The following is a 12,533-nucleotide window of genomic DNA, read 5'->3' on the forward strand; positions in this document are numbered from 1 at the left end:
AAACAAGCGAGGAGTCCAATGTCTGAAATCCAAAAAAGACTTTCACCTTCTTAAGAGTTGGCAGAGCAGAGAGGGCAGAGCGTGGTGGTAAATATTGGACTTACATTTGTCAGATGGTGAGAAGTAGTAATACATGTGTTTACTAAATGAAACTGAACTTTGAAACGACCCATGGTTTTCTGGCTTCAGATGTTCAGGAGTTCAGATGAACCTTTTTATTGCCTGTAGAAGTTCACCTTCCTCATATTGGCTCTCATTTTTATGACACACAGCTATGTTAGTATAAAACCATAATTATAGTTTATACAATTCTAAAATTCAGCGTGAAATAAGACATCTTTTCGTTAGTGTCTGCCCATGCTTGTGTTTCACTTCATGATAACACCGACGTTCTGCAGCAGCAGTGACGCTGATCTCTTGATTCAGTGGAAGGAAAATACGATTCCATCAAATGCTGCTGCAGCTCATTAAAAACAATGGCAAAGATTTACTGGTCTTTTCCTCCTGAGACAAATGGAAAGGGACCTTCTGTGTCATCTTTCCATACAATTAAGGTTTTAGAGACTTTAACGCAGAGATCCTGGCAGAGTACGAAGCCAGGGCTGCATTTTCCTTCAGACAGAAGAAGGAGCAGCATGGAAATCCTTCAGCTGGGATTAGTTCAACATTTGAAATCTCAGTCTGCGTATGTGAACATGCACATGAAAAATGATTATGAACATTAGCAGACTTGTTTTGAATGGGTTTATGCCTTGATGTTTAAAAATGTTGGCTGCTCTCCTGAGGGTCAGCTGTGATTTGTTCTTGTCAGTCGAGGAGTGAGCGCCAGTTTTTTGACTGGGAAATGAAAACTACTCTTTGCGTATCTTGAGGCAGACAAGTGAAGACTTTAGAGAGTGCAGTGAAGTTGATTTTCCTCACTGTTAATGTAGTAAATTAAAAAAAAAAAAAATCTAAATTCTTTTCCTTTTCTGTGGCACAAAGATAAGTTCACATCCCCCCAAATCACCCAAAAATATTGGCATGTATTTCTTTGACTATAATTTGTTAGCAGTTAATTGTCCTCATGGACCAGGAGTTTTTAAAGGAAACTTTCTTGACAGGTTCAAAGAGAAAACAACATTACAGATTTCTTATTTCAGATCCATAACACATCAAACATAAGGAGAGGAACCACAGCAGAGATCCATCATGCTCTCTGCCGATCAGTCGCACCGTTAATGCTATTAACCATCACGCTTGGCTCTGCTGATCTCCCCAAGCATTCATTTTGGCTGAAGTGGTTTCCTTCCTAAAGCCTGCTCTTTTGGCCACCTGCTGAGTGGAGCCGTGATTCTGTGCCTGCACAGCAGAAGCAGAAGTCTTGTGAATCACTTACCGTGTGATCACAGGGAAACCCACTGACAGTTCACAGATATGCGTGACTTTGAGAAAGTGACTTTTAAATGAGCTTCTCAGGAGTCCTCACCCACTCACTGTCTGTGAATGTAAAATTAAAATAAAACAGAGGAGCAGCAGTCATGAGACTGAACCAAAGAAGGATCTGGAAGGTTTTGATAAAAATTCCATTAACTGACCATCTATTTCCAATGTGTGTGACTGCTCTGTGGATTTTTACTTCACGTTGTGTGTCGTACCTGAGGCTCTGTGAAGAAGTGTGCGTGTCATTACAGGACCTTGTGAGTGGAAACTGTGCGCTTTGATATTCTCTCTCGCAGGAAAACGGAGTCTCGCCTCTGTCTTTGTTCCCTCTGCGGAGTGTTTTCCACTGTGGCATGTTGTCTTCATTTGCTGGACTCAAGAATCTCTCAGTCAATCTTCCACTTATTTGCCTAAGCTGCTCTGCCAGAGTAATGCTTTTTAAGCCTGGGTTGGGGAACTTTTTTCTATGTGTCACCGCTTTATGACAATCACCCGTTTTCCATTTCTGCAGATGATCTGTTTATTGTACTGACTGTCCATCTGCTTCTCTCACTTCTGTTTTGAATTATGGGATCTTTTCTTGAAGTCCCTTCTCTGACATGAACTTTGGAAACGGAGACGTGAGTTTAACTGTTCTCGAGGGTCTCCTGCTAGGTTTTTAGGATTTCTTTTTAACAATATTTCATATATAGATGTGACATTACATTGTATAAATAAGCTTTTGTTATAAACTTTGCACTATTTCTTTGTTGTAACAATGCTGTTTGGCAATAAATCTAGAAGTGGAAAGCTTGTTTAATTCCCTCTTAAGTCTATAGCAGCAGCAGCAGAATAAGCTCTTTGGCATTGGCAGAGAAGATTTGGCAGTTTTTTATGGGTGATTCCCACAAATGCCCCTTCCTTATGGTAACATTAAAAAACAGACTTTATCGGGCTCAATATGTAACAAAAACCTGAAATGAAAAATATAAAACCCAAAATGTAATACCCGGCCGATAATGTCACAAGATGCTGAGGCCAAAACGTAATAACATTTTAGATTTGTGACATATTTTATTTTATTTCATGCTCAGCACTTTTGTTTCATTATAGTCCTGTAATTACATTTCGGGTTTTATCACATATTTTTTTTATTATCATTACATTTTGGGTTGTTGTCACATATCAGGCTCTAACAATGCCTTTAAATAGTATAAAATTTATTAAATGACTGAATTAAGGAATGCTTTATTTCAAAAATCCAGCTTTGTTGGGGGGAAGTAACTAGGGCGTTACAAAAAAATGTTGATGCTGAGATTGACTGCTCATTCTCCATAATCTATTTTGGTAACAACCCTTCCCACTTTTCAAAGAAGGAGAAATACTAGGGGTGCACCTATCACAATTTTCTGGCTGATCACCGATCTTTAAAAAGCCTGACCTGCCAATACTGATTTGGGCCAATACCGATTTTTACTTTTTATTTTTTGTAACCCACAGCATATACCTTCAAGGTTCCTATCTTATTTTATTGAAAATTATTGAAAAATACCTGTGAAACAGTAAAAATCTATATGTTTTAACTTAAAAAAACAAATAAATGTCCTGAGTTTCAGGTCTCCAAGCAAAAAACAACAATGGCTGGCTGTCAGACCTTCCTAGAGATATATAAGATCAGTTTCATATGTAAGGATGAGCCAATCACTGATCGCCCAAAATTAAGGAAATCGACGCCAATCCATCGGCCGACCGATTGATCAGCGCATGTCTAATAAATACCTATTAAAGATTTTAATAGCGGCTAGTAAAAAAGGCTGTAACACGAAAATGGCTGCAAATCCAACAAAGACTGACTGGATGAATATTGCAACCTAAATTTGAAAGTGTGGAAATTTTGACATTTTTACAAAATCTAAAAGCAGAAACTTTTCTACGATACTGGGAAATGTTTATTGTGTTTACGACATTGAAGACCCACTCATCCAACATTGTATGGGCTGACTGTATTTTTCACCATTATGACATAAGGACATATAGATGGCCTATTGTTCCTTCTTTTTGAGCTGTACTGTTTTCTTCTGTAAATGAAAACAAAAATTTTTTAAAAATGGGAATAGTCAAAACAACAATAACAGGATGCACCCGACATGTTTGAAAAGGAGTAAGAGGAGTAATCACCCCCATCTCTGTTTAAAAACAACTTTTGAATATTTCCAGGAAGTAGTTGGGTTAGTGCTTTGTGCATGATTTCTGCTGTTTGAAAATGAACCAGGTCAGTGAATTTGAATGTTTTTGATTTTGGGAATAGTGAATTTGTGTGATCTCTATTATTATGAATTATTCTCATGGCTTTTTTCTGCATTGTCAAGGAATAGTTGTAACAACAAAGAAATAATCTGCAGAACCCAAATTTGCCTACTTTTCATGCTCAGTGTATGTTTAACCTTTTCACTCGAACCCTGCTGCAGCTCACCACTTGGTTTTACTTATGTCTACATCCAGTCAGCTTCTGCGCTTAATTCAAGAAATAGTTGTTAATCTTAAAAACACAAAAAGGAAATTCTCAGACCATATTATATGAAACCCTGTCCGATCTCCCCAGCTGCAAGCTCTGTTTAATCATATTCAGAATCCAGTCCATACCTCCTGGGAGGACTCTGTCTGATGTGCAGCTACCTGTGAGCAGCAGCAGTATCAGCAGCCGTTCAACAGAATGCAGTTGTATATTTTGTTTAGGGAGCCCCCCTCCCAGTCATCTACAGAGGATCTCCCTACGACTGAGCAATTCAGAGCCACACTTACTATTACAGGCAGCGCTGAATCACCGGCTTTCTGTTGCTCTGTCATCACTGAATGGAGTAAATCTGAGAAAACGCTATCAGCATATGAAACTCATCAGAGCCGGCTCCACTCAGATCTGCCTTTCACTTCTGGATTGTTGATGTGTGGAGCTTGAGTGTAAAGAGAGTGACTGTGTCTAGAGGAGAATTTGTTGCTCATCGATATGGGAAATTAACCCTCTGTTTTATGTCACAGACTTTCTCTACCGCTCTTAACCTTTTCTTTTTGAGAGACACTTCTTCAGGCTTCTTAAGTCAGCTGGAGCACAACGAAGAAAGCATGGTTGTCTTTCTCTCTCTGTTGATTCACACGCAGAATAAGCTCTGTCCTGTTCCAGCAGTGTGAAATAAAGTCGCTGCTCCGGCCTGATGGTTAAACCAGTCACCCTGTCGTCCCCATCGGTGCAGCCTGAGTTTGAATCCAACCTGCCGTCCTTTGCTGCACTCTCCTTCCAGTTTCCTACTCTTCACCCTCCTCTTTCTTCTGAATGAAAGATGGAAAAGTCCCCAAAATTTTCAAGCTGTGCCTCTCTAATATCAAGAATCAAGCCTGTAGTAAACATTTGTGACAGATTTGTGGGGGAAACCTCTTCCTGCTTAAGAACAAATGAGTCAAACTGAGATCATTTTTTTCTAAAGTGTCATTCGACATGGGTTTGATTCTTTAACTGGTTGTAACAGTCCTCCCATGCTCCTTCTTATCAATCTGTCTTAAGCTTGATGTTTACCTTTGCGATCATTTAAACTGTACGCCAAAAGGAGGAGATGTTTCTGCAAACGCCTACATGATTTCTCACTTGGTTGCTTTTATTTTTGTGGTGTTAGAGCAGATTCTGTCAACAGAGCTGCAGAGCTGCATTTGAACTGTGCATTGAGAACGTAACGGCCTTTAGACACGGCTCTAATCTGTGTTTATTTTAGACCCTTGTGTGTATGGGGATTTCTGCTGTAGACAGTGAAGCATTATTCTGTTAATTTCTGTTTTTGTTTTTTATCTTGTTTTTGCATCCAGGTATTTAAAAAATCTCCCCGCTGAATTTACTGAATCGGTGTAGTTGTTTACTTCATAGTGTTGTGAGTCAGTTTCGCTGTAAGACGCTTCTTATTCTGAGCAGTTTTACTGCTTCTGTTTTTAAAGGTCACGGCCTTTGATAGAGGAGTGTCGACCTCAATCATCAGACTTTTATTTTACTCTGAAGTGTCTGACAGAATCAATGAATTTGCCACGTTGTTGTATCGTTTAGTCCAACATATAGAAAGGTAACTGTTTGCTCTGACAGTCACGGTGTAACCTTGTGAGTTCGTGGTGGTGCAGTGAGTGTGTGTGTGTGTGCGTGAACATAGATGACATGGGAAAGGAAGAGCCTCCCACGCTAACAGGATGATGTGAGTGATGGTGGCCAGACACAAAAGCAAGAAGCAGAAAACACAAATAAAACAACAGAAGGTCCACAGAGGCTGAGGCTGAGTGTTGTAATGACACGTTAATGTAGAAGAGGGTGGGTGACAGAATCAAAACATAAAATGATAAAAAGGAAACATTTTTTATCCTCAAACTCTCTTTGAATGAGCAAAAGTCGCATTTCTTTTTCCTTCTACATAAAGTGTCATTAGTGTGTCACCCCATTTAAATACGGTTTCTTTTTCTCCTGAAACACCCGACTGCTCATCTCTCACTGACTCACCCCCTCTACCCACTTATTTTAGTCCAGTTACAGTAACACATTTGTATATGACAGCACAGAGGGGCACAGAGGGGCGTAGAGACAGGCTGTTTTTGGACTGTCGAGTACGGGCAGGTCTGCTCGTAAACCTCCCAGTGTCAAACTGGGCCAGAGGTCTCTGCTGCTCCCTCCCAAACCAGTTTGCCCAGTCTGCAGTGTGACCTGTTACGCTTGCTGGAAAACATGGGGGAAAACACACATGATGTCAAAAAAGGAAATTTCATCCTTTCCATAAATTCCAAACAAATAAAACAAAAAGTGTTTGTCTGTCTGCGTGCGCTCACCACGTCAAAGCTCTGCGAGTTGATTTACTCCTCGGCTGCACTTTTACTAGCTCCCCGCTGCGTGTCATGTGGTCCCTGTGTGAACACTGAATGGAGGCGGCAGATGTAAAACAATCACCCACGCTGGCTGAAGAGCAGCAGCACAGAAAGAAGACTTGTGCCTTTTTTTTTTTAGAAAGCGAGGAGTAATTAACCCTGCTGTGCCTGAGTGCCGCTCTCAGCTTCACATCATGTTTTTCTTTATAACCATAGTTTGATTTCATGCTGCCTCTCTGAGCCCGTGAACCAGCCTTGGGAACAGGCAGGCCTGCCCCATGCAGGACGCTGTTTACAGCCGTCACCGTGCTGTGGTAACCGCTAACAGACGCTGGATTCAGACAAAGGTCAGAACTGTGAATGGAATAGTTTCTGTCATTTCTCATGTCAGGAGTGATTATATCCCGCGTCACGGTGAACTTTGGGGTTTGCCAGTGTGTTTGAGTTTTTCCACTTTGAGCTGAGGGCTGGTTGAGGTTGAGCTTTCAGTGAACTCTGAGTAGGAAAACACTGCCCCCTGCTGGCCACATACCTGCTCATTATCTGCTCTTTATCTCAAGGAGCTGAAAAAGGCGTCTGAAAGCAATCTTCAGTGACACTTGATGGATTATTTTATTATTTTATTTCATTTTATTTCTTTGAGCCAAACCCTCACACTCAGCTCTGCATTCTACCCACAGATGCATGTCCCTATGAATGTGGCACCATTAAAAAGGAAATAATAAAGCTTTCCAATGGTTGAATATTTATGTTGTTCATCTTCACAAGAAAGAAATGATCTTTATAATAGAAATTGCCTTCAATTTTTATGCTAAGTATAGAAAGAATTACTGCTTTGATTTCAGGTTTTGCAGTATGAACCCAGCACTGGATGAGTAGGATAGAAGCTTTAGACTGAAGGCTTTTTTCAGGAAGTAGTGCTGTCATACACACCTGATCAGAACTTAAAGACCTGTTGAAAAATTGCAAGAATTTGCATTTTGCACTGTTGTATCTTAATAAGGGTTTAAGTAGAGGTTCAAAATGCAAAAAGTAGAAATGGGAGTGAGACAAAAATATTGCTTACGCAGTTTGTTAAAAAAACAATTAAACTGGGAGAGGAAAGAGATAAGGAAAAGGACTGTGAAAATGGGAGAAAAGGGAAGATATGGGAGAGGGAAAGGTGAAGAAGAAGAAAGAAAGGAGATAGGAAAAGGGGAGGATTAAGGAGAGGGAGAGAAAGAGGGGTAAGAGAGTAAGGGGAAGGGAAGGAAGGAAGAAGAAAAAAGAAAGGATAAAGAAGGGGAATAAAAAAGAAAATAAGAAAAGGGGAAGAGGAGAAGGAAGGAAGGAAGAAAAGAAGGAAAAAAGGGGATAATTGGAAAGTCCTCAGGAATTCTTTTGTATTTGCTGCTGTTCTTTTTTGGATTATTAATTATTCCTTTTGCTCTGGTATAAATGTTGTACAGTAAGAAGGTTTAGCACATATAAGCTAAGTAGCTTCAGCCTAAACCTTTTCGGTCGACATGGTTTCAGTGGTGTCGCTTTGGTTGGTATACCTTTAAATATGATCGAAATAAACTAATAAACTAAATAATAAACTAAACTAAATTGGGCAGTTCTTCAGCTGATCAAAAGTTTAAGACCACAGTTACATAAGAGCCTGAAAATCCTCTAAAAGAGGAAGAAGAAGTCCTTTGCGGCGTTGTCCTGTTGAAAAACCCTGTCATTACCACACAGGCCAGGGCCCTCAGTCATGAAGGAGGCCCCATTAAACATCTCCTTATAGCCAGCCCCTGTTTGACACCCGTGCACAACCTGTAGCTCCATATGTCCATTGGTTGTCTGATTGTTATTGGGCTGTAGTCGGCCTGTATTTGAGTCCAGGGTTGTCCTGTGTCTTGATAGACAGCCAATCAGATCATCTGAAATTATTTGGGGTCTACCACTGGACTTTTTTGTTCCATCCTTGAGATCTTTTAAGAAATTCAAAATAAGTTTCTTAGTCTTTCTGTGTTCAAACTCAGCAGCGATGGCGCGTTATGTGAGGCCTCGCTCGTGCACCTCAACAATCCAACCACGTTCAAAGAAAGGAAGCTTTTTTGCCTTTGCCATCAGGAGGTCACAGCAGTGTGAATACCTGACTGAAAATCACATTGAATCCACCTTTTTGCTCAGATTTGTCTTTTAAAGGTTGTCTGCTGATGAAAAGACTATCTAACTTAAATTGTTGTTTTAAATAAATTTCTTTTTTTGGCCTCACTCCCATTTCTTCTTTTTGCATTTTGAAACGTGACATGGAACCTTCTTTAGATCCAACTGTGCAAAATGTAAATTTTGCAACTTTTAAACTGTTCTTAAGATTTAGGCCAGATGCACAGCCACAAAGCTTGTTAACTAAAGTGGACAGAAAGTGACTCTAATGAGTGTTTTCGTCTTGTTTTTCTTCCACAGTGAATGAAATCATCGGCAGAGACATGTCCCAGTCCCCCGGCTCCCATGGTCCTCCATCAGCACACAGCCAGTCGTAGCTCCGCCCACACTCAGGCCCTCCAAACAAACCCTCCTCCAGCTCCAAACCCTGGTGCTGGTCCAATCCTGGTTCAGGTGCTGGTCTCATGTGCAGTGGGACAGGTTGGGCAGGAGTGGAATTGAAAGACTTCTGTCCAGTGTGGTTCAGTCAAAGCCACATGGACCTGCCAGGTCACCTGCCTGACACTCTCACCTGTCTCCTCTGATCTCAGTCAGAAGTTCACAAACTGATGTCTTCACTCAGAATAAGCATTTAAGACGAGCAGGAACACACATCGTCAAACACCACTGTCTTCCTGATCAGTCTGTGCACAGAGCACTAACTCTGACTGACTGAGGTGGAGACAACACAGCAGAGTGTTGTCGTCCCCTCCTTCTCACCAGCATTGACATTAATTTATAAATGAGGACATCTTGAGACGTAGTACAAGAAGAGGGCGCTTTCACACGAAGCCAGAGCTGGGATTATAATCTGTTGGGAAGAGTTTTCTCAGGTGACATCTTTAAACACCAGGATATTAAAGCTCCCAGGATGCTACAAAAACATTCTTGTTTCGCTGAGCGAGCATCAGCACAAGTGACGTTAGACAAAGAGGCTGTACCAAGTTCACATAGATATCTCTAGAGGAACGTTCACGCATGTCTGCTTGTGGCATTAGCGATGACAGCTCTGTCCACTTCTCGGTTTTCTCCCTTTGAGTGACGACGGCGTTCAGGTGTGGGGTGCAGCGGCCCTGCAGCGAGGTCCGAGGGTCTGCAGCCTGCAACATTCCGCAACTTTTAGCAACTTTGCAGCTGTGTAGATATCTGTACATGAACAAGCGCTCCTTCCATTCTCTTTTTCTTCTGTGTTTTTCTTCTTCAAGCTGAACAAAGGCCTTATAAACACTTAGCAGCTTTGAATGAGAGCTGGAGCTTGTTGTCGTTGTTTTGCACAGCTGGTTTGGAGTTCTTTTATTTTGAAATAGGCGTGGGACTTGATCTATACGCGACTCCTGATGAGGGGAGTGAGTTTCAGGAGTGAGGAAGCCTTTTTGTCCTTTTCATTCAAAGATATTTGAAGATTCTTTCCACTTTTCAGAGAAATGTTTCAAACATTTCTGATCTTATGCATAACTCCCTAAATTTCCCAGGGGGCCTTTGTGTGCCTTCTTAAAGCCATGTGTGACAGCAGCGTCAACTCATGTGACAAAAAACAATCTGACACAATTAATGTTAGCTACTTATTCCCCCTTTTTTTGTAAAGAACAAAGTCAAACAGTGTTTGTAAGTCACGACCAGAGGACGACAAAGTATTGGTCAGTGTTTCCTAATCGGAACACAGCGATGCAGATTTCCGTTTTTTTGTTTGTTTGTTTTGCCTTAAGCTCGACAATGATGCTCCCGCTGCGTGCGAGGAGTACAGCACGTGACGGATGATGTTTTGAAGTCAGTTTCCAGGTGAAAGTGATTCTGCTATGCATTCAAATTCTGCCTAATGCCTTTAAAAGACAAAAAACAAAAACAAAAAAAGACCTTGATGCCTATAGAAGCAGACTGTAGACTTGTTTTTTTAGATTCTGTTAGCATCCTGGGGTTGTTTATCAGCTGCCTTGTCAAAGACGCAGTGCAAGTATCTTTGAGTTCAAGATGTGTGTTTATGTGTCTGTGTGTGTGAGAGAGGACGGACGGTGTTTAAACCAAATATTCTGTACAGAAGACAAAGTCCTATTTTCATCAACAGAAGCGCACGCGTGTGTTTAGGCTATGCAATCTCCAAGAGCAGCCAATGTGAGATACCACATTCAGAAAAGAGATTATAAACCATTAGTGATGATGTTTCTTATTGAATTCACAGCAGAAAGAAAAAAAACATTCAGATAGAGAAAATCACTTTGTAACAGATTAGGATGCCTTAACTCTTGTTTGAAAGCAGTGTGTCAGTGTTTCTGTGTTGATTTTTTTTTTTTTCCCCCACGGCGGAGACATTAGTCACTAACGATGATTACGTTGTGTTTGTTTCGGGGAGTGTAGAGCTGGTTCTGCAGCTTTCAAAAACCAGCATCAAGGTAAAACTCTGGCTGCCGTCCTCTTCTGTCACAACCAAAGACCGAACAACATGTTCCCCCTTTACACAAAGCAAAGCAGCAGAGACTGTGCCGCTCTATTTTTGATACTTTCAAATGGATGTCATTCCTAAAAGGCTGGGGACATGTATGAGTGTTGAATATGTATTGATATTTTATATATCTATATATATTCATGCACACACACCCACAAATATATATAAATATATATACACATCCATATATATATGTTTTGTAAATTAAAAGGGAAATACAGGTTTAGCTGATGTTTACCGAGCCTTGTATTGTCATTTACTGTATATTTTGTATGTTAAAATTTTTGTAATTTTTAAGACTGCAGTGCTTTTTGAAATTATTCAAAGGGAAAACCTTGCTTATAATGTAGGCTCTAAAGTAGTGTATATCAATAAAGCTGAAAACTCAACCTCTGCTGTGTCACTTTTTCACATTTCTTTATAACGAGAAAAGTTTTTTCTTTTCCCACCTGAGCTCCAGGGAACACACCGGATGTGTCTCAGGTCATGCTTTTTTTTTTTTTTTTTTTTTTTTTTACCTGTGTTGCATCACACTCCAATTCAGTAGGTGGCAGTAATTCACTTTTAGGCTGGTTGCAAACCACCAAGAAAACCAAAAGAAGAAGAAGAAGATTTAATATAATGTTCAGTTAGGCTGTTTTGAATAGTAAAAGTAAAAAAAAAATCTATTTTTTCTATAATAAAAGTCAATTATAATTTCTGTTGCTGCTCAGGTGAGCTACATGATGACATGCAGATTTTATGAGAAGTAGCGAAGTGCTGACCCATCACTACTTACCAATATGTGCCCTTGCAGACTAGTTCACTCAACTACTTTCCAGATGATGCCTGTTTAATCCATAAGGCAGGGGTGGGCAACCTGTGGCTCTTTGCCTTTTTGTGTGTGGCCCTTTGATCCATTCTTAAATTAAAATCGAATAAATAAATAAAATGTTGTTATGAGTATTGGTGGGCCAACCTTTCTAAAATATTGATATATTGATACCATCGTTGGGATCAGTGTTCATTAATACTTGGGTGATGAGATTGATACTGAAGTTTCAGTTTCTCTTCTCTACATGTGCCCCTCTTACTCACTCATATACTCATATCTATCCAGATAGATAGATAGATAGATAGATAGATAGATAGATAGATAGATAGATAGATAGATAGATAGATAGATAGATAGATGGATGGACCTTTGTCTCTTTTGCAGTAAAAACAAATTTGTGTTTGACACAGCTCTAAGTGCAAATTCAAACACACAAACACAGTAAATCTTTTTTTTTTTAAATTGGAAATGTATTGGTTTTCATTTTATGTCATTTCATTTAAGTGTAAGAGGAAGTGGGTTTGTAAGACCACGTGTGTGATGTAGTTCTTTGTAGTTCCATGGTATTTTTTGTGGCTCCTGGTCTCAGATTTTAGGGGGAACACTGAGGTTCGGCCATTGACTTGAATGGAAACCTGTCTGATCTGGTGTATGCTAATGCTAATGCTAATTTTTTATTTAACAAAGAATGAAATTCTGTTAAAGCTCGTCAGCTCTCATCTAATATGAGTTTATTCACATGTAGAGTCATTCTAATCTGACAGCATGCTTTGGCGCCCTCTAGCTTGATACTAAGACAGTAATGCACTTCAAGGAAACAAT

At 40.1% G+C, this 12,533-nt stretch overlaps 1 protein-coding gene across 1 annotated transcript in view; it reads left to right on the forward strand.

Annotated features, from left to right (window-relative positions):
• The window catches only part of nfatc3a (nuclear factor of activated T cells 3a), a 62,241-nt gene extending 51,042 nt beyond the window's left edge, over positions 1 to 11,199 (forward strand). The window contains exon 10 of the mRNA XM_074666633.1: positions 8,719 to 11,199. Within this exon, the coding sequence (XP_074522734.1) occupies positions 8,719 to 8,795 (77 nt within the window). The 3' untranslated portion in view covers positions 8,796 to 11,199. The remainder of the gene's footprint in view (positions 1 to 8,718) is intronic.
• The last annotated feature ends 1,334 nt before the right edge of the window (positions 11,200 to 12,533 follow it).

This window comes from Halichoeres trimaculatus, unplaced genomic scaffold, assembly GCF_033239565.1.
Source record: "Halichoeres trimaculatus isolate MK-OKI-2021-1 unplaced genomic scaffold, fHalTri1.1 fHalTri1_scaffold_3, whole genome shotgun sequence".
Lineage (NCBI taxonomy): Eukaryota > Metazoa > Chordata > Actinopteri > Labriformes > Labridae > Halichoeres > Halichoeres trimaculatus.